Here is a 22,754-nt window from a genome sequence, read left to right on the forward strand (position 1 = left end):
TATCTCTTGGATTCAGAAAGATATCACATAGTTTGAGATTCATCTGCTCATTCAAGATATTTGGATCATTCTTTGTCAAGCTGTTACGATGCGAATCTGACATATATTTCAAAAAGCAAACATTACAGTAGATTGAATAGTGACTTTTGTTGTTGACGATTTTAATAACTAGCTATGAGGCCTGATGATGATTGCTCGTAGATTTTGGGAATTTTATGTATCTTAACTTTTTAAGCTATTTTTATACTAAATTAATATGACGTCCATTTTATATTAAAAAATTTAATAATTTAATTTGGATCTGACAGAATAAATTTAAATTATTTTATAGAAAATCCACCGCCATCCTGGAAAGGCTGTTGGTAATTTGATCTAGCGTACACCTTTGGATTTTTTTGATAAAAAATAGAGAGAATTGATTCGAGTATAAAGGCATGGCAGGAATCCACAAAAGTTGGCTTAATGTTGAAATGAAGGCATTTAAATTTATAATTATAATTTTACAACTAAAAGAAAGCGCACTTGCACTCCTTCAATGAATATTTGGTTCACACGGGTTAAAACCTTGGGCATTATTGATCTATCCTTTCTAAAAAGTTACATAAACAGCTTGATCTAGATGAAGAATGCGTTATATCAGTCGTATAACCCATAGTTCACTAAATAATCCATCAACCAACGTATCGTGAAAAAGTTGATGCCTTGATACATAAATCAGAACGATTGCCAAATATGGCAAATAGAAATTTCCATTCGTATCTTTATTCATTATTCTGCACATCACTCCAAAATGCTTGCTCCACCATTCATCCTAGTAATATCCATAACATCAAAGTATTATTTGAACATCTTTTTTTTCTTATCGTTTTAAATTCCATGTAAATTTATATACCGAATGCAAGAAAATAAAGGTCCAATATTAAAAAATTATCGATTAGAATTGTTCTATTATGTATACCTTAGATCATCCAATTAAAAGTAAATATATCCGCCAAACAAAAATAATTTTTTTCATTAAAAATAATAAAAGCTGGCTAACTATGGTTAACAACAATTTTTTTTATTTAAAATTTTCAAACAAGATTGGATAATATTGAACCTTGTTCAACTATGAATGACATATTGACTTTTTATTGGATAGCCCAAGATATACGTGATAAAACTATTCTAACCAATGATTTCTTCTAATATCGATATTTTCTAAGATTTTAGTGCAAAACTACAATTAACTTCTTAAAGAACATGTAATCACCATTATAATTTTTATATAAAAAATACACTCTTTTCATCGTATATCTCACCATAATGAACTATGGATAATGAAACCAGATCGATACAGATTGGATATTAATATATCTACATCCAATTTTTTTGTTTAACAAATACCATACAGATGTAGATATTAGCCGTATATAAAAATTTATATTCATATTTGTTTGAAAAAATACAGATATCGAAAGCATGGATATAAATACAGATACAAGCCAAATAATTAAATTTTACGATTACATAGTCAAAGGTATCATTAAATGATAATAAATCAAATTAATAATATATTAATATAATTATATATTTTTTATAAATTAATAAATATTATATAAAATTAAATAGATTATAGATAGAATATAATTAGATAGTTGTCCATCTATATTTATATTTATTTTTTTTGACAGATATAATATAAAAATAGATATTAATCAAATTTAATTTTTTTTATATTTAAATAAATTTAGTATAAAAATAAATTCAATAAATATTATTTAATTTACTTCCACTTCCTACTTGTATTCACTGTAGGCTACGGTTAATCTGAATGGCTCGTAACCTTTCAAATATTTTTCATTGGTTTAATTTTTCAGAGGGCCAATTGGTAAATTTACCCCTAACTTGGGCCGGCCCATCTAAGGGCCGGGAAGGCTCACCCACACGGCACTCTAGGTTTCGTTTCGGAAAAGCAAGACAAGAAAACGAAAGAAAGGAAGAGCGGACGCTGAACCCCGTGGATCCATTCGCACCCCACCGGTTCCCCCCTATATAAGCAATACCCTCGCCGTCACCGATACCATCCGGGAACAACTCACTCGCCTCCTCTTCCATCCGCTGTTGCCGAGCAGCGGCAAGAGGAAGAAAGAATCCCTGAACAAGAAGTGGAGGCGGCTGCCGTGTGATCCTTCGATCTGATCGTTTGCTAGCCGGAGATTCGATCACCTCCTCCTCGTCCTCCGCCGCCGCCGCCGCCGCCTGTGGAACTGGGCTTTTGGAAGGGTTTGTTCACCTCCGCCGCTGGGTCTTGCTTAGGGTTTGGTAGAGTTTCATGGCGTCGGAGGATGTCGTGGGGAAGAGCACGAGTGAGTCGGCGGTCACTACGATCGTGAATCTTGCGGAGGAGGCGAAGCTCGCCAGGGAGGGCGTTAAGGCCCCCGGGCACGAGCTCCTCAGCATCTGCAAGTCCCTCGTGGCTGGCGGCGTCGCCGGTGGAGTGTGAGTTCTTGAAAACTTCATTTCTTGCCGATTTATTGGAAATATTTCTCTTCTCTTGATTTGTTCTTGCATTGTTTATTTTAATATATCTCGTTTAAAAATTTTTGGGTAGCGATATTATCTTCTGACTGCAATTTTTTTATCCATGTTTGTTTTCTATTCCCTTCTAAATTTTGCGTTGCTTGCTTGTTTGATGTTAAACCCTAACCAAGATTCTTGTCTATGGCGAGAAGCATCATGGCATTCTGATAGCTGCTTTAGGATGATATTTGTTGCCCTTGAATGGTTAAAGGGAGCCCCATACTGCAATAGTATCTGTTTGTTGATTGTACCGATGATTATGTTAGAGGACATGGACATCCACATATGATATTATATTTTGATATCAGAGCCTACTAGGTCAACCCTCCTTGTTCAGATTGTTAATGTTCTGCAACTACTTAGATGTAAGTGTCACAGAGGAATGATTCTCGAAAATAGAGAAAAATAAGTTTCATGAACAGTTTCCTAAAGTTAAGAAACAGATGGATGATTCTTGAGTCATGTCAGAGCAGGTTTGATGCCTAGGTAGATGAATATGGTTACTAAGATGCACCAGTCTATTATGACAGCTGACTAGGTAAGGACTTGTGGCTCCTTAACTCTGAAATAGAAACGATGACTGAAGAATAAGAATGGTGATTGACTATCCCTTCTGCTTATTTGCAGAATTTTGCAATGTTAGTGGCACAAAAGCCATTTATCTTTATCTTTAGCTTTTTTGCAGAAAAGGGATCTTTGGTGGGATTTTAGCATTATTTGTTTTTTTTTTTTTTTTTTTTGGAGAAGCATCTATAATTTTTATTCCTCATGAAAATTATGAAGATTATCATGTAATCTGGATTTATGTAGGGATATGAACACAATAAAGTTTTCATTGAAAATGTTGAAAAATTCAGAGTTATTGTGTTTCCTTTTGTGAGTCTAAGTTCTTTGGCAAATAAGACATAAAATTACTTTAGTCCCTCTGATTCTTTCTGAATGTTATGGTATTGTAGTGCAATGCAAGTTGCTTTATTTTTGCTGAAATCTACTTTGACACCCCAAGTCATAAGGTAACATGAACTTCTATATCTTTTCCATGTAAACCACTTTATGGTTCCTCTGTTGTAAAGTCAACCTACAGGAATGGTTTGTCAGGAACATGTTCAGCAGGTTTAATTGGACTATTTTTTAGGTTTTGTAAGAAGCCATGGACTATTTTTGAGCTTCATATGATCATATGATTTGCTGACCTGTATTTTGCTAACATTTGTTCTCTGTTCCCATTTTTTGTCTACCTGTGGCCTCTTATGTATTCATCCTGAAGACTAATTCTCCCAGTTTCTTGCATGAGTACATGCACCTTACAAATCATCTGTGCTTCTTGAAATGCACAAGAAGACAAATTTGTTAAAGCCCCAATCCAAAACTCCCTTTTTCACTAAGAAGTTCTCACCTAAGCATATTGATTAGCACAATCCTCTATGCGGGAAATATGCATTTTCTTCATTTATTGATATGTCTTTTTCGGCATTCATTTGACCTCTCCCATGATATTACATTCAAGAATCTAAAAACTGTCCCGACTTAGTGACCTAAGTTTAGTGGTCCTAGTTTGTCATTTTTGTGTATTACATTTTTGGAATGAAGTTCCATATTATTAATGCTATTTTGATAGCATGCTTGTCATCACACTTAATTTTATTGCAATGGGATTTATGCAGGTCACGGACTGCTGTTGCTCCACTTGAGCGGTTAAAAATCTTGCTTCAGGTTGGGTTTCCTTTTAATTTCCTTTCTTGTTTCCTTGGGTTTTTGTCTGCTGTTTGCTCACAGCATGTTTTTTTTTTTTTTTTCCTTTTTCCCCATCCCAACTGTTAAAATTGTTTATAAAATTTGAATGTTAGGAGATCATTATGTATTGCAATTTAATTTATGGATGTAAGCTCGAGTTCTTAGACTTATTATTGCATGTCTGGTGAATGAGGCAGTTTGTTGAATAGATGTTAAAAAACTAACGCAACAATTGTGAATGTGGCAGTTTTTGGACAGGTACATTCTATGCTTGACATTTTACCTTCTGAAGAATCTTTGCCAGTTTGTACTTCTAACGACATCAATTTTTTCCATAGATTAAGCCTTCTATGTTTGTTTTTTTTCCTCACCTATCTCATAAGGAAGATGAACTATATCACATTATTAATCTATTTCTGTCATGTCCAAAATTGATACAAATGCACCTGTGTACTTTGGATTAACAAAATGAATCCTCTTCTCTTTCCTTCTCCAGTCACTAGCTGCACTTGTTTTTACAAATGATCTTCTCTATTTGATCGAGATCCATAGTATGAGATATTCTGCCCCTTCTCTTTCAGGCCACGATATACCTTTCAGTGCCATTGCAAGTATCCAAATGCAATTAAATAAATGAAATGCAAGCCTTCAAGCGAAACACTAAATTTATGCAAATATAAGCTTTTTATACCATAGGCTACTCATTATGTCCTCTTTTGAACATTAAAGATGTTGACCTTGTATTCACATTTAGTACTGTAGAGCCACATATAATTCTACTCCATATTAATGAGTTTTAAGTCATGAATCATGTTTGATCAAGCCAGTCACTTGCTTTGGCATATCATGAAAGTCCTAGTCACTATGCTTTTGCATATTGTGAAGGACCTTATTGAGAGATGGTACTTAGAATCAAGAGCTGATGTTCATGACAATATGTTGGAGTGTCTCTTTACAACACATTTATGAAAGAGTAATAAGTTGTTGAAGTAGTTCTTGAGATGGATGAACTTTTTTGTGATGAAACTAATCCTAGGGCCAGTCTTTAATTTCTTTACTCTTGTTGGAATGAACTATTGATAATCAAGCATCAGGCTTGTGTCAAAATAAGAAGATGAACATATGTTAAATTCCATAATATAATTTGGAAGAAAGCTTAGTGGATGTAAATATGGAGTTTGTGAACTCAATGTTCTAAAAGGTGGTTGTGATATGTAGGCAGTCAAAGGACTGCATAATGCATATGCGTTATGTGAACCACATATACAAATGCATATGCGGTTACTATTTTTGGACTAAAATAAATATAACATGTTATAACCATAGAAAAGATAATGATATTTTTTAGATATATTATAACACTACTAAACACTATAATAACTAACAGTTAGTACTTACTGCTCAGTACGTAATACCTAATACCTATAATTATAATATAATCAATATTTTAATATTATTAATACCCTTATCAGGCTCACTTGAAAGCCACATCAAACCTGATCATCAGCTTAAACTTGCTTCACCTGCTTAGTCCCACATGAGAGTGGATCGTATATGTGGCTCTGCAATGCCAAGTGGTCTCACATGTAGTTGTACAGTGTTAAGCAGGCCATGTGTGCAGCCATGCAATGCTAAGTAGACTGCTTTTTCAGTCTATATGTGGTATGGCTGCATATAGGCAATGCGGTATGTTTAAGGGACCACACATGCATTTGCAAGTGCATATGCTGCTGTGTGCTCCAAATTTTAAAACATGGTCTGTGGGCTTCAAATGTATATTTGTTTGGACTCCTTAAATGTTTCAGGACTTTGGTCACTTTGAAAATCTGCAAAATAAATTTACGATATCATTTGAACATCAAGTTGAGCTTGAAGAAATCCATTCTTATCGAGACCTTTTATGTTTAATAGACCATTTTGCTTTTTGAAGGCATCATAATTTCATTATACGGTATCCATTTGTGTTCCTTTTTTTTAAAAAATAATTATAAACTCTGTTAAGTAATTACTTTAATATTTCCTTGCATATGCATACAAAGTCGTGTATGGACACAGAAATATATAGCATCTGAAATATTGATTGACTATATAAGACAAAAGGTGGTCTTGATGATTGTCTTTCATTATAGATGCTCAAGGGAGTTGAGTGCTAGAAGACCCACTTGTGTAAATTCCAAAGCGAGTCACTGCAGGTAGCCTTCCAGGAATTGGCATGATTTTCTGCCCTGGAAATTTATCAGTTAATTTTGACAAACTAGTTTATCTTCTTTTATGGTTGAGCATGTTTTGACCCTGTGACATCAACAAATTGAATATCATTTAGAGAAGATGAGAGATGAGTTGAACTCACAACAATGTGTCAAAATTGTTGGTTTTGTATAAGTTGATAATTTTCAGGAGGTACAATGCATTGAGGAATTCTGTTCCATGTTGATGAATAGTTGTTGGGAAAATCAAGTAGGCTAGAGTTACTTCTCATGAATTATTTGAAGTCATTGAGATAACGTTCACAAACTATTTTATCTTCTTTTATAGTTGAGCATGTTTTGACCCTGTGACATCAACAAATTGAATATCATTTAGAGAAGATCAGAGATGAGTTGAACTCACAGCATTGTGTCAAAATTGTTGGTTTTGTATAAGTTGATAATTTTCAGGAGGTGCAATGGATTGAGGAATTCTGTTCCATGTTGATGAATAGTTGTTGGGAAAATCAAGTAGTCTAGAGTTACTTCTCATGAATTATTTGAAGTCATTGAGATAACGTTCACAAACTATTTTATCTTCTTTTATAGTTGAGCATGTTTTGACCCTATGATATCAACAAATTGAATATCATTTAGACAAGATGAGAGATGAGTTAAACTTACAACATTGTGTCAGAATTGTTGGTTTTGTATAAGTTGATAATTTTCAGGAGGTACCATGCATTGAGGAATTCTGTTCCATGTTGATGAATAGTTGTTGGGAAAATCAAGTAGGCCAGAGTTACTTCTCATGAAATATTTGAAGCCATTGAGATAAGGTTCAAATAGTGGTTAAGCGACATTTCCATGTTTCCCTCCATAATGTTATTCTATTAAATAGAGATCACAGCGCTTACTGATTACCAGATATACATAATTACAATACAAAATATCAAATAAAGATAATTTTTAAAGTTACAGATTTTCTTTTGCTTTCCAGAATTTTCATATATAATCAAACATTTACAAGGCTTTGATATGGTCTTAGCCAAATTCTTTCATTTAAGGTGAAGCATGTTATGTGGTGATAGAGGGTTGTTAAGCTACATATGATGCATGTGTTCTTTTTTTTACTTGGAAAATTAGAGTGTTTGAATGTGATAGAATTTATGGAGATGGTATGGGCATGCATGATAAATGATTAGAGGAGGCAAGTACCATTATTTCAATCTTTGTTGAAGAATGTAGTGAGAGGAGGGGAAAACCTAAGTGACTTCAATGGAAGGTGTTATAAAGGTTATGGAACAGATAGATAGCATCCAAAGTAGCTAAATTGGAATTTTAGCAAACAAGGATTTATAAAGCAAGTGTCAAATACAATAATGACATGTCATTGTAGCCTTTGTATTTGTGGAATTTATCTTTTTAACTGCACAGTATTACGGACAAATTGCAGGTCCAAAATCCTCACAACATAAAGTATAATGGGACGATGCAAGGCCTTAAGTATATTTGGAGATCTGAGGGTGTTCGAGGACTATTCAAAGGCAATGGTACTAACTGTGCACGCATTGTCCCAAACTCGGCAGTCAAGTTCTTTAGCTATGAGCAAGCAGCCAGGTATCATTTTAAATTCTACAATCGCATTTTGCATTGTCTATGTGAATGTAATGCATGATTTTATACATATAAAAGGTTTAAAATATTGCTATATTGCTGCTCTGACATCTACTATTGTTTTATGCTGTCTGTCTTGCTATGTTCTACTGGCATGGCAGACTGGTATAATGCTGAAACCGTGCAATAGAAATGCTTGAGATACACTTAATCTTAGATTCCTCCGACATACGGTTGTTTGTTATCCTTTGATAAAGTTCAGATAGAGGTTTGGGATAAATCATGCTGCAACCAAAGCTAAAGCAATTGTGGACCACATATCCAAGGGTTGTTGCTGGGACTTGATAAGCAGAATCTAGGGGGAAAAAATGCAATGCAGACAACAGGGTCAAAAATAAATTCTAGAAAGACATTATTGACACAAACATGCTTCTTTATCATTGTCAGTTTTTTTAATCTAACCTCCATCCAATGAACGTTTATAGATTTGATTTCCTTCAAATGTCCTAGTCTTGTTAGAGTATTCGAGCAGTTAATTATCAAAGGTAGAATAATACAATCAAACAGCCAATGGCTGCTAATATTTTGTTCAGGTATGTCTGGAAATCCCGTTTGATGGTCTTTTCCTTATTAAATACAGATCTACTTGTCTTCTTATTGTGTTTACTCCATGTTTTTGATTATTTGAAACAAGGATCACCGACTTAGAACTGGATATTATGCCGGCCGGTTGATGGTACGAGTCGGCATGCCCCTATACTAGACCGTAGCGGGTCCAAACCGACACTGAAACGAGGGATGAATCAGGGAGGAAAAGAGAGAGAAAGAGAGCGGGGGAGGGAGGGAGAGGGAGGGAAGGAAAGGAAGGCCGGTAAAGATGCCGGTGGTGGCCATCGGAGGGACGTCGATGCCCCCTAGGCTCTGCGGTTAGTGAGAGAAAATGAGGGTAGAGGGAGATAGAGAGAGGGGAAGGGAGAGAAGATGAGGGATGAAAAGGCAGTAGAGAGGCCATCAGAGGGCCACTGAGTGGCTGTTGGATGACCTAAAACAGCTCGTAGCTGCCATAGGCTCGAAACAGGGGTAGAGCCCCTGTTTGCTCGTGTACTTTTAAAAAGACGATGCACAGTGAAGCTTTGCCCCTATGTTTTTTAAAAAATATGATGAAATAGGGGCTTTGCCCCTGTTTTGAACTCATGGCGGCCGCGAGGCTATTTTGGTCCGTCCAATGGCCACGGTGGCCACCCAGCGGTCCTCCAATAGCCTCCCCGTCGTCTTCTCCTCCCTTCTCTTTTCTTCCTTTTCCTCTCTTTCTCTCTTCTCGCATCTTGTGGAGGACTGCGGAGCCCCGACGGCCCTCCGACGGCCTTGGCTTGCCATTGTCGGGCATTGCCAGCCTTTCTCTTTCCTTCCCTCCCTCTTGCTCTCACTCTCTTTTCCACTCTTTTCTTTTCCCTTGCTCCATTTTCATCGGCATTCTGAATCGGACGTTTGAACCACACAATTAGCCACCGGTATGATTCGGCATGCTCCGAACTGTCTGATTTGGATCGGTTTGATGAACCATGATTTGAAATAAGATAATAGTTATTTTCACTCATCAAAAAAAAAAAAAATTCTCCTGGTATTGAAAATTTCTATATGAATCTTACATTCTTATTCTTTACCAACACTTCAACATCTAAACGATTGGTATTTTTGGCAAACTAGGTAATGATGATTTTTGAGAAATATGTTGACCCATCTAGTGAGGAGTTATGAGGAGTTACGATGAGGGTATTAACTTTGTGAGAGTTATTATCTTCTAGTATTATTATTGTGACTTTGGTGTGTGCATCTCAACCCCCCAGTTCCACCCCACTGTGGGGTCCAAGCCTTGCTTTGATTTCATCCATAAATTTTTTCCAGTTCTAGCTCAAATCTCCATCCTTGTTTTCCAACAAAGATTTTGTCCTGGCACTCCGCTAGGTTTCCTGTTTACTCCACACCCATGTACGTGCAACGCATGTGCTATGTACTGTTCAATTAAATCGTTAGTCTTTTAATGGGGAATGACATATTAATAATAGTTAATCTGTGTCAGAAGTTGAATCTTATAGTATCACCTGTCCTTGAACTTTTTCTTATTTCGTCCGGACAAGAGCTATATGTGCTATATTGTCTTTTTGTGATTTATTCTCCCTTGTACATATAAAAACATGAATAGTTTCTGTCAAGAAGCTTTCATGTCCTTTAGATTTAAGGTAAATCATTACACCTGTCCAAACTTAGCTAATTTATAAAATACTGACTCTGATTTTTAGCTGACTTAATTTTCCATAAAAACTAGCTGTAGGGCCCGATTGCCATCATTATAACGATGTGAAAATACTGGTTGCATGGAGACTCTCCTTTTTCAGTTATTTTCTCCTCACGTGCATATGCATTTCCTTTTTTACTAGTACACACAGTCTCTCTTTCCTTTTCAATAAATTTATTGTTTCTTGGTTTTCCCCAGAGACAACCGGTCCTTTTACAGCATTAATAGATAGATTATTGTGTATGTATGACCATGTGTGCAATTCAATTTTTCAGAGCATAGATTAAGGTCAAATTTTGCTGGATGATATAATTTTGTACATGAACGTGCATGTGCAGAACGTATATGCTTCATAACTTGTGTGCTGGCTATGCTTTGTTGAAAGTTGATCTGGTCATTGAACATAACACAATCTAATGATACGTATCGCATTCATATACAAGTATGGAATCCATTTGATATTTATTAAGTGCAGTAAATTTATCAAACATATGGGACCTATTTATTTTCTTCCCTTTCTTACAAATATTTGAAATATTTTGCAGTGGAATTTTGTGGCTTTACCGGCGACAATCAGGCAATGGTATGACCATCCTTATCTTTCTAAGTCATTTTTTATATTATGAGGCAGCTTTTATGAGGTTGTCAATGACTTATTAATCAGTATCCATTACATCGCTTACCTGTTATTCAAATCTTCACCAATCCCGATATTTGAAAATTTTGCAAGGCATGCCCCTTTTTCTGCAGGAGTGCAGCACCACATATATCTATGCACCTATGCCTGGATGCGAAGACATGATCTTGTACTGGCTTTTGAAGCTTTTTGATGTTTACCAAAGCTTCTAAAAATGATTTTCATTTAAGCTAATGCAAAATTTAAAAATTTATTGCTTTCACAAATATCTTAGGAATAATGGCTTCTCAAAGAGGTTCCAGACTCTTAGAGGGTGTTTGGTTGGGATAATTAAGGCCTGAAAGGGGAATCGGAATGGATGACTCCTATTCCAACTGTTTGGTTGGGGGAGTCTTATTTCGATTTTCATTCCAGAGAGGAATGGATGATCCATTCCTTTCATAATCGAATCCGGACTCATCCCAACGGAGTCAAAACTCATTCCAGTGGAATGAGATAAAGAAAAAAAATTGTCTTCCTCGTCCGCTCCCCTTCCTCTCCCGAGGCCCTCGCCCTCAAGGCCATCTCTCGCTCCTCCATCGAGCAGAAGAATGCCGCCGCCGATGCCTACTTCCGTATTTGGTTCGAGCATGACGTCCTCCTAGCCCCCTTCCTCGTCGGTGGGGAGGCAGCAGGTGTGGCTAGTGGACTATGAGGCGGAGGAGGCATTGCGGAGGCTGCTGGAGGCAGCAGAGCTGGAGATGAGAAGAGCGGGTAGCGGTCGGATGAAGATCGAGGGTCCAGGGGGTACATGGCATTGGAGCTGCTCGCCGGTGGAAACATCTCGTGGTGGTCCGACGTCTACGCCCTCGACGTGGCGCTCCTGGAGCTCTCCGACGACGAGCCACTCAAGTACTGGTTCGATAAGGAGGGGAAGGATGTCCACAGGATGCCCTCATCGAGACGGCAAGGGAGACCATACACCCGGAAGAGGACTCCTAGCAGGACCGGCGGGGGAGGGGGCAGCGGTGGGTGGATCGGAGGCTGTGGGACTCGTACCCAATGGAGGCGGCGGAGGATCTGAGTTGGGTGGCGCTACGGTGCGTGGAGGTGGATGCGGCGACGCAACCGGACATGACGTGGGTGGCCAGAAAAATATCCAAAATTTTCTTGGACTCCAAGGTTTCGGATGGGGGGAAGAAGAGGAGGGATGGCACATCGCTCCTAAGATGCTAGAGATGGCACCTTGGCCAAGCTGCAATCCCGTCCATAAGGACATTGAGTAAAGAAGGATGGGATGGGAAGAGGTGCTCTGTCTTTCCTCTACTATTGGGCAAAGTTGGGCATGAACTTGCTTAATGCATAATGAACGTTTGATAAAATATCTCTATGGCCTTTAGTTCCTATCTTTCTTCTCCTGTTGCCACTTCGATGAACACGATGATGTTTCAAGTATGCATTTGTGTTTCATAATGATACTCGATACGATCTATTCTTCATATCTCATGGCAATTGCTTAATTTTTCTCTAAGCTTTTTTTTTTAATGATAGTTTTTTAAAAAAATTAAAGATATTATTATTATGTTTAATTTTTATTTAATATCAATTTTTAAAATAATTAATTTTTAAAAATTTTAGTTAAGAATAAAAATAAAAATTTGAGTTGACTCTGATTCCTATTTTTAAATGAACCAAAAAACAACAATGGGAATCATCCATTCCGATTCTGATTCCGGACATGAACCAAATGCTTCAGGGGATTAGGCCATGCCGATTCGGATTCCAATTCCAATCCATTTCGATTACCATTCCGATTTTGATTCTGATTTCGATCGCGAACCAAACACCCCCTTATTATTAACCTTTTCTTATTTCCAAGAATGCATTGGTGCTCATTACAATTTTAATAATTGTGAACAACTTTCTTTACTGTATCAAAGGAATTAGGGCTTTACTTTGCATTGGGTTATTCATTTCTGTTATTGTGCTAGAACTATGATTATTTGTGAATTTGAAGTCTCAGATGAATGTATGTTCATTGGTATTTGAGATTGCCTATTGCCTTGATCAGTGTGCTACATTGATCAGTATACATATGTGGCCCAAAGCTTCTCTCAAAAAAACACACCCCATGGCAGCAAACACCTTTTTCTCCACTCAAAAGTTATTCTAGGTAGCAACATATGATGAAGTCATGTTTTGTCATCGAAAATAGATCAAAATTCTCTGAACCTCTAAGTTTTAAAATATATATTTGATTAGGATGATACTTCATACACATTTTTTAGACACTTTGTGTTATATCCAGTCAACGTTACATAGAAGTATAAAACTTTCCACAACATATTAGCCTCTATGGAGCATAAAATAATAATAATATAATATTATTAGAAGTAAATTTACATGTCTAAGAAGTTCTAGTCTATTTAGAATATTAAATGAATCAAGTTCTTTTATGGTCAGTCTGTTTGTGGAGTATGCTGGTTGATATGATACCATATATAAGCAATATTGATCGGTACCAAGTCAGTGCAATGTTCATGAGGAGAGTATGTCCTTGCTGGTGAGGCTTCAAGGTCATTTGCATATGGTATAATGCACGATTTACATCAGTTTTTGAAAGTATGTTCACTTACATTTTTGAGCAGGATAAGGGTGGCCGTTGTTAGGGAAGGGGTTCACAAGTTTTCCCCCTGCTCGAGCTTTTTGTCCTTGCTACAGTACATTCTCCGCTAGAAAATATCCTCTACATTTGCTATTACATTAGCACCAGGTTCATTTTCTCTCAAGCATAGGAGTGCATATAGTGCCTGCAACTTCAGAAAGTTGTCTGGTTGGTGGCATATTATTAGGCTTTTGATGATCAATGGAAAGTGCAGGAGTTGTGTCTTGCAAGAAGAAACTTGCAAATTTGTTGTGAAGATCATAATTGACAAATCACACATTTTTGCACTGTAGGTATTATGCAATTAATTCATATTTTTATTCCTGTATCGGCTATGCCTGCAACAATGATTGTTTTAAGTCAAAAATAGATTGTAGTCCTGCCATAGTGCTTTAATTCTTAAGGTCTGAATGTTTCTGTTGGTAATGCTCATGGAGTCATTCCTATCTTATGATGACCTTTATAGGATATTAAAGAAGGCAATTTTTCTTGGAAGTTCAAGGATTGATAAGGCAAGCATTTTGGATATTTGAGAATTTGTGAATCTTAATATCTAGCGGGTTTGATGAGTAATATTGTATAAGAGGAAATTTTGTAGTTGATGTAAAAAAATAATATGATTCTGAACTATCGACATGAGGGGTAAGGTAAGCATTGTTCCTGAGGGGGTTCATAATGACGAGGTATACAATATAAGATCAAATTGGTGCTACCTGGTCCTTACTGGGTTGAACCACCCGGTTTTGCTTTGTTATGAGCAATTTGACTTGGTTTGAGGGTTGAATTGGTCCAATTATTTTTAAACCCTCTACTCTAGTTCTTGCTCAATTATACTCACCTCACATGAGCCTCTTGCTTGTGACACTTCATGAGGTCGAGACCCTCGTTGTGAGGGTTTTTGACTTGTAGCTGCTTATTGCCAACATTGACAACAAGGGTGATGGTGGGTATCCCCTCTTTCTCCCTCTCTATCTCCCTCCTCTCCCCCCATCTCTCTCCCCTGCCCCCTCTCTCTCACTCCCTCCCTCCCTCTTTCTTCCCCCCCTCTCTTGCTCTTTTCTTTCCATCCCTCCCTTTCCCTCTCTCTCTCTCCCCTCTGGTTCCGATACATCTCAAGTTAGTATAGTACCGATCCATATGATATAGTACATAGCAAGATTTACCATCTTGGTACTGAATCTCGTATCAGTGCCATCCTATTACAATGTCGGTATGCGGTTTGATACAATACACTAGTGTCGGTATATTATGGTATGCCATACCGGTATGGTATGTTATGCCCTATATTGGGCGGTATGGCAAATACTGGTACATAGGGTTCCATAGTGAACTGATAGTTGGGCTGGTATGACCCTTCATATTGCTTGGTGAATTTTGCATAATAATGTAATCCACTTCAAGGAATTGCTGCTACCCACTTTACTACTCGACAACCAGATTGAATTACTTTTGTTATCTGTTGATCTCCTTAGAATTCTGCCTCTTTGAGCATCTTGTGCACCTGCCTTTCACCTTTTATCATTGAAATCTCTTTTTACTGTAAATTGATTTCATTTATCCTTTTTTGACTGAGACAATGAAAAGAATGATACACTATGCTATCCATGGATGGATTACTGGGTATTAATTAAGACATATGAGTGTAACCATGATAATCTTTTTTCGAATTTGTTACATAGGTGTTTTTTTTAGTAAATATTATAGGCTAACATCTAATTGGGCCGGTGAAGGTATTGTAGAACAAGTTTGAAAGTAGCATGCGGAACTTGTCATACCATAAGTCTGTGCTTTAAATAATATGAAGTCATTAACACATCCTTCCTGAAAGTCTTTTGTAAACCATTTAGTTTCAAGCGCTCTGAACGGTAACAATTTGTTTGAGCAGTAATACCATAACTTGCCACATATTGGCGAGACTAGATATTTGGAAAATTGAAATGGCCATCAAATGGAAAAGCCAAAGCTGTCAAATAAGGCACCTGTTCTGGTTCCCTCCTTCCTTTCAATCCTTATGCTTCCCTTTGCCATTCTAGCTGTTGGAAGCTGCACATGGTAAAGAAAGTGGTGCCAGTTGTCTCTTCACTTCATGTTGCATAGCCTGACTTATTGGTAAAGCTGGAAATGAAAACATACGTCATTTTGGTGAAACCTGTGGCTAGCAAGGTGACAAAGTTCATGCATCCACTTATTCCAGCCATTTTAGTTACCAAAAGCGACAGAGAGCAAAAGAAGGGGGAAGATAGTGCCATTCTCACACAAACTACTCCATAATCCACTTTCTTTTATTTCCATGTTTGGTTATTGTTTGATTCATAACATGTTTACTGACGGATTCTCTTCTCACAGAGAAATGTTGGTGGACAAAACAAATAAATATGTTCTACAATGTTTTACACCATTAAGGATGCAACAAGGAAACAAAAACTGGAGTTATGAATTAGCAATGGAGATTCATTTCCTGTAGCATACTAATGGCAGAAATCCATAGGAGCATTTGTGATGCACCAGATATCAATATCATGTGGAATTGTTTATATTAGGGGTAGAAAAATTCATCTGAATTTGGTTTACTCAAATGTAATTTAGATTTAGTCTAAAAGTATCTGCAACCCAAGCAATGTAGACTAATAGATGTGAGTTGTTTTTCAGATATTTAGATGGCTGCAACTGTTATAATGGGATGTGGCTAGATTTATGGTCCATAAGTGCAAGGAACTAATACTAGATTTGATTGAAGGTCTCAATAAAATAAAATAAAGAGATGAGAAGAAGTATGGGAATAATAATAAGCAAGGATTTTGGAGTCTACACACATGGTGGGGGGGGGGGGAGTGCTATCTAATTCATCCAATGGTTTGTGGGGGAGGGGATTTGAATGTAAGTGGAAGGGACTGATATTAGATTTGATTGAAGGTCTTAATAGAATGAAATAAAGAGATAAGAAGAAGTATGAGAACAGTAATAAGCAAGCATCTTGGAGTCCACACTTTTTTTTTTTTTGGTTTGGTTGGGGTTGGGGGGGGGGGCTGCAGCTCTATCTAATTCATCCAATGCTTTGTGGGGAGGGGATTTCTATCTAGTTTATCTAGTGCTGCGAAGGGGTTGATGCAAGGTTGGCTATGCCGGTACTAGAGCCCATATCAGTTGGCTGGCAGCATATGCCGGGCCCAAATCGACACAACAAAAAGTGTAGGAGAGAGGGAGAACACACACACAAAGAGAGAGAGAGAGAGAGAGAGAGAGATGCCAGTGGTGGTCGTTGGAGGGCCACGGAGGTGTCTCTATTTCGGTCCAGAAGAAGCAGTCCTCTGGCAGCTTTGGCGATCCTCTTGTGGCCCTTCAACAGCCTCCAGCAGCCTATCCGGACTTCTCCTCTCCTTCCCTCCCCTCTTCTCTCTTTTCCTCTCTTTCCTTCTCCCACTCCCCCTGTTCTTGCGGGTGTCTCATTTTGAAGGCTGGAACCATCTCGCTCTACCGCCAGTACAGTTCGGCATGCTCCAAACTAGGTGGTTTGGGATGGTTCGACCATCCATGGGTTGATCACTACCTTCACTTTTCCATCAGCCTTTTGAATAACAAATAGCAGCATTCCTAGGACTCTTGAAAGCTATCCAGTAGAGATAAAAGGAAAGTGAACCTTAGCTAATGGATAGAAGAGGTAAAAGGTTAGATGCTTCACACTTCATTGATAAAGAAGAAGCAATAAATCATATGCGTAAACTTTCAGTCAAAGTATGCTGAACCGGTACCGCTGGCTGTTTCGGCCGGCCGACGGTACGGTTTGGTATGGTTTCATACCGTACCGAACTGACGACCTAAATCGGAAGAAAAAAAGAGAGAAATAGAGAGAGAAAGAGGAAGAAAAAAAAGAGGGAGGGGAAGGAGCCGGCGGGGCCGCCGGACGGCCTCCGACTGGCTACCGTGGCCGTCGGAGGGCGCAGTCCATGCGCGCGGCGCCGCAGGCGTGAAACAGGGGCATTGTCCCTGTTTCGCAATTTTTTTTAAAAAATATGGTTTTAAGTGAAGTCGGCAAACGATTTGCCGGCTTCATGATTTTTATTTTTTTTAAAAAAAATTATTGTCGGCAACCCAGTTGCCGACTTCATAAGTTTAAAAAAAAAAAAAAATTGAAACAGACGTCGTCTGTTTCGAAAAAGAAGAAGGGGGCGGAGCTACGAAGGGGCTTCGCCCGCTCAACTGCCCTCAGGCCGTCGGCGTCGGCTCGCCGGCCACCGGGAGCCTCGCAACGAAGGCACCATCCGTCCGATAGGTTCCCCGCCCCTCCTTCGAGTGCTCTCTTTTTTACTCTCTTGAAAGCCCTATCGGGTGATACGGGGTTCGGAAGCCCTCCGACGGTCGCAGCCGGCCACCGCCGGCCTCCGACGGCTCCCACCTCCCTCCCCTCTCTCTTTTTTTCACTTTTCGTTCTTTTTTCTTCGGTACTGCCAGTGTACCAATTTTACCGGCCGAATCGTGCCGATTTTCCACCGGTCCGATACGAGATGGGATGTACCGGCCGATTCGGCATGGTATGGCAAACCTTGCTTTCAGTTAATATGTGATGACCTAAAAATGCTATTAATGGGCCTCCTGCCTGTTGGAGCTTAACTTATTATAATGGTAGGCAGTAGGCCTAGTATGTCTTGCCTTTGGGTTTATTGGGCTTTGAGTAATGCATAAATAGACCATTAAGACCCAGTTACCTAGCTGATTGCTGAACTATTATTTGTTAACCTTGGAATTTTTTGCTCCATTCTCAAATCCTTTGTCATCTTCATAATCAATCTTTTGAGTTTTGATGATTTTTATGATTTTTTGCCATTTTCCTAGAGGAATTCTGATTTTTTTTTGGAAAGTTAAGATATAAAAAATTTGTGCGCCTCAAACTTCAAATATTATGTATTATAATTTTACTTGATGAACATCATTCATGATGACATGTCATTGTCACCTTTATTAAATCCATGGCCTTTTTAGGATGAAACATCATGAGCTGATAAATAAAGGAGAAGGGAATCAAACACCTTTTTAGTCCTTATCTAAACCATGGTGTGGAATGGCTTTGGAGTGGGCCAGCCCATTCCATAAGAAGGAAAAAAGAGAGACCTCAGCCAGCCTGTAATCCTATTATCTAACTTGTTGTACTGCCAATCCACAAATCCAATGAGATTTTCAGCCCAATCATCCAAACAGACCCTTATTGATGTTGGAAGTTTTCCTTTTTTGCTTTTGAAGTGAATTTGGGACTTTGGTGACCAATGAATAATAATCTTTTTTTTTTTTTTTGGAATTGCTTATGAATAAATGGCAAATTTTGGGATGGGATGAAAATATATTTCACCCTATTAATAAGCTAATTTAGTTTGCCTTTACTGGCAAAAGAAGAAGAAACTGGGGCTCTTTAAAGATACTCCCTTAATTTTTTTTAAAAACAACTCCCCTTTTCTTCTCTAGTTGCAGTCTTTTTGTGTCTTTGTTGCGTACAAAATAAATTCATTTCACTGATAGAAAAGGCAGAGCTAAATCAGTAATATGTCAGATATTTGGACATGTAAGTTTCAGCATATTTATATGAAGTTGCTGATTTCATCTAAATATGGGTATGGAATTGCCGAATGGTTCCATTGTCAACTTAATGCAGAAGATGCTCAACTCACTCCTGTATTGCGCCTTGGAGCTGGAGCATGTGCTGGAATCATTGCTATGTCTGCTACTTATCCTATGGACATGGTTCGGGGCAGGATAACAGTTCAGGTGATGTTTCAGGTTTCCTCTAGCGCATTATTATCTTTATCTGTAATTCAGATAATTTGGTCCACTTGGCTCTGAGTATGATGAAAAACTGTTCTGGTAGTTTGTTGTTGCTCCTTGTCGTTAACTCTTTTCATTTGTCTTTCCGTTTTTCCCCCGTACAGACTGAGAAGTCCCCTTACCAGTATAGAGGAATGTTTCATGCACTAGGTACGGTCTACCGAGAGGAAGGCTTTCGTGCTCTGTACAAGGGCTGGCTTCCATCAGTAATAGGAGTGGTAAGTTGATTCTACACTGCAGAGGCACCCTATTTCAACCTGTTGAACAGTCAGAAGTGTCTTAGGAAGTGTTAATAACGCACTGGAAAACATTTTTGGATTATGACTTATGTAAGTCCTGTTTTACATGTCTGGTAATCTTCAGGAAAAGGACTGATCTTCGTATGCCTGTGCTGGTAAAATCTGGTGGTCTGCTAATTTTTGAGTCTCATTTTTATTAAATTGTTGCTTTGTAAAATATGTGATGTATATGTTCTTGACCTATGTGAAAGCAAAATGCAGTGAGCTTTACACAGTTTAACATTTCCATGGAAATTCATTTCATCATACACTACTTACAGGTTTTATTCTGCTGAAGGAAACATAACATCATTAATTCAAAAGGACGTAGTTTGATGGAATCCACATTTGTAGTTGCCCTAGGCATGTATTTAAATCCCAGACTAAGGTCCCTCCCGCTGCCTATGACCCCCCCCCCCACAACCTCCACCACCTACCACCAACCACCATCACCCTCCCCAATCCACTGACCCCTTCTCTCCCTTCTCAAACCACACACACACACACACCCATGTTAAGACATGACAACAACATCATCTTCATTTCTATTCTTCACACTCCATACCATAATTAGAAACAATATTTGTTTGCTTTGTTTCAGTGATTTTAAGTTACTCAGACAATACCATCAAACTATAATGATCACTTACATGTCTACTTTTGTCTATTCCACATAAACATTTGTTATCTACCATATGAATTAGCAAACCTACTATAGCAATAGGTCCAGCTCATTACCTAATGTATACTTAAAATCAATGCATATTCATATAAACATGTATACATCATAAGCATGTCCTTATATCCAATTTTGAAAGGTTCCCGTCAGATTCTTCTGGATGCTCAAATACCCGTCACATGTCCAAGAAACATCAATTTATGTCTTTTGGAACTTGCACTTGCAGATTCCGTATGTCGGCCTCAACTTTGCTGTCTATGAATCCTTAAAGGATTGGTTAGTCAAATCCAATCCACTGGGTCTTGTAGAAGACTCAGAGTTGAGTGTGGTGACAAGGCTTGCTTGTGGAGCTGTTGCCGGAACTATTGGCCAGACTGTTGCCTACCCTCTTGATGTCATTCGGAGAAGAATGCAGATGGTGGGTTGGAACCATGCTGCTTCCATTGTGGCAGGCCAAGGGGGAAGCAAAGCGCCATTGGAATATACTGGAATGGTTGATGCATTTAGGAAGACAGTGCGTAGTGAAGGCTTTGGGGCACTGTACAAGGGCCTTGTTCCCAATTCAGTAAAGGTTAGTATTTTATAATTCTCTCCAGCTCAACAAAAGGTATGAGGCTGTCGCTGCCCATCAAACCATGAGGCTCCTTGCTTGAAGAATCAAACATTACATTTACAGTACATGTTTTGTTCTGAATGTAACTCCATTATACTTTGTTTCAGGTCGTGCCATCCATTGCAATTGCATTTGTGACATACGAGGTTGTGAAGGATGTTCTTGGAGTAGAAATGAGAATATCAGATTGAAGCCAAAAAAAAAGGGGGCCCGACTGTTATTTTGCTAGGGGCATCGACTGCTATTTTTGTAGGTGGATGGTAGAAGATAGGAAATGTGTTCAGTATTAAGGCCTCAACCCATGTTGATATCCAACCAACACTTCAGAACCTGTTGCCAGACATCTAGCTTTGACCTCCTCAACTTAAAGAATAAATTGGCTATAGGGCAGGGAGAATTTGTGTAGCTTCCGTGATATCTGTCAACTCTATATTTAGATTGTATCATGTTCGGTTGCTGTTTAATATTCTGCTTGTCCATGTAGCATGGCCATCTAGCATTTTGCTTCTTTTGACAGAGCCTTCCGATTAATCCTGAAGAAAGCCAAGTTACCAATAAAATAAAAATGCTGGCCTTTTTGTTGTTCTGTTTTCTGTTTTGGTAGAATATTGTTTCTTTATCATACAATAATCAAATAAATAAAGAACATTGATATGTATGTAGTGCAGGCATGATAATTTGGGAGGCATTCAAATCCCTTTTATTTTTAATTTTTAGTGCTTGGTTGATGCATGAATTGTGTGTGGTTGATATTTTCTAATTTCAGTAGGATTTCAATGACCGGGCTCTTAAAGACATCAATTCCACTTTTTCAATATTCTGGTAATTGACCTTATGACTGATGGATTCTGAAAACTTAATGGTCTAATGTCACTGTTTTGAATCCATAATATCCATGGGGATTGTGATAACCTTTCAATTAAAACGGGTGGGATTTTGAAGATTTTGATGCACTGCGTTAAATTGCTTTTGGAAATCATAGGTGCCGATAAGCTAACCCAATTCGTTGTGTCAGGAGGTAAGCTGCAAGGTTTGATTTTTCCTAGCTAGTCAGAACAAGGGTTCCAGGTAGAGTAAGGTAAAGCTGTCAGTTAAGCTCGGGATAGGAAACAAGGGGAGGAGAGGAATCAAAGGTAGGACAGAACAAAGAAATCAAAGAAGGCAAGAGCGGGACGAGATGCTACCTTTTTGGTGATTTTTAGTGGTCTGTATTGTTTCAGGTGTTTAGGTTACATTTCTCCCTGCAAGATTTCATGATAATGGAGTCATGCCAAAACTTCTCAACCTTATTCAAACTTTCCAATGATTCAACAGCCCTATTGATACCATGTTTTACACTATCAGATAGGAAAAGGATTCCGCCAACATCTCTCCAAATGAGGATTCAGATGAAGCAAGATTTCATATGATCCTATCTGCTTATCTGATAAGTTGGAGTTCTTTTTCTAAATAATACAAAAAAAAAATTATTTATATAAATAATATAAAATTTAATATATTTACAAAAATAATACAAAAGAAAAAAACGTCATTTTGAATAGCGTTTTCTCCCTGCCACGTCACTCCTTTTTTTACACGTTCGCATCGTCCGCAAAAAAAAAAAAAAAAAAATGCTATTTGAAATAGTATTTTTAAAAGTGCCATTTTGAATGGCGTTTTTAAAAGCGCTATTTTGAATGGCATTTTTAAAAACGTAA

The 22,754-nt window shown here is 38.0% G+C and overlaps 1 protein-coding gene across 1 annotated transcript; it reads left to right on the plus strand.

The window, feature by feature from the left end:
* Positions 1-1,963: 1,963 nt before the first annotated feature.
* LOC105047557 (mitochondrial adenine nucleotide transporter ADNT1) lies at positions 1,964-21,719 on the plus strand. Its single transcript, XM_010926525.4, has 8 exons — positions 1,964-2,481; positions 4,227-4,275; positions 7,939-8,102; positions 10,941-10,978; positions 19,318-19,430; positions 19,592-19,705; positions 20,671-21,015; positions 21,165-21,719. Exons 1-8 carry the CDS (start codon positions 2,315-2,317, stop codon positions 21,246-21,248), a joined length of 1,074 nt encoding a protein of 357 aa, XP_010924827.1. The 5' UTR covers positions 1,964-2,314; the 3' UTR covers positions 21,249-21,719.
* Positions 21,720-22,754: the final 1,035 nt, after the last annotated feature.

Source organism: Elaeis guineensis, chromosome 6 (genome assembly GCF_000442705.2).
Source record: "Elaeis guineensis isolate ETL-2024a chromosome 6, EG11, whole genome shotgun sequence".
NCBI classification, from domain to species: Eukaryota; Viridiplantae; Streptophyta; class Magnoliopsida; order Arecales; family Arecaceae; genus Elaeis; species Elaeis guineensis.

Excerpts from the sequence above, each read along its gene's own strand:
- LOC105047557 (XM_010926525.4), top strand. The coding sequence starts at position 2,315 with ATGGCGTCGGAGGATGTCGTGGGGAAGAGCACGAGTGAGTCGGCGGTC. Across the intron at positions 10,979-19,317 it reads CCGGCGACAATCAGGCAATG|AAGATGCTCAACTCACTCCT; the intron begins GTATGACCATCC and ends AACTTAATGCAG. Across the intron at positions 19,706-20,670 it reads TTCCATCAGTAATAGGAGTG|ATTCCGTATGTCGGCCTCAA; the intron begins GTAAGTTGATTC and ends TTGCACTTGCAG.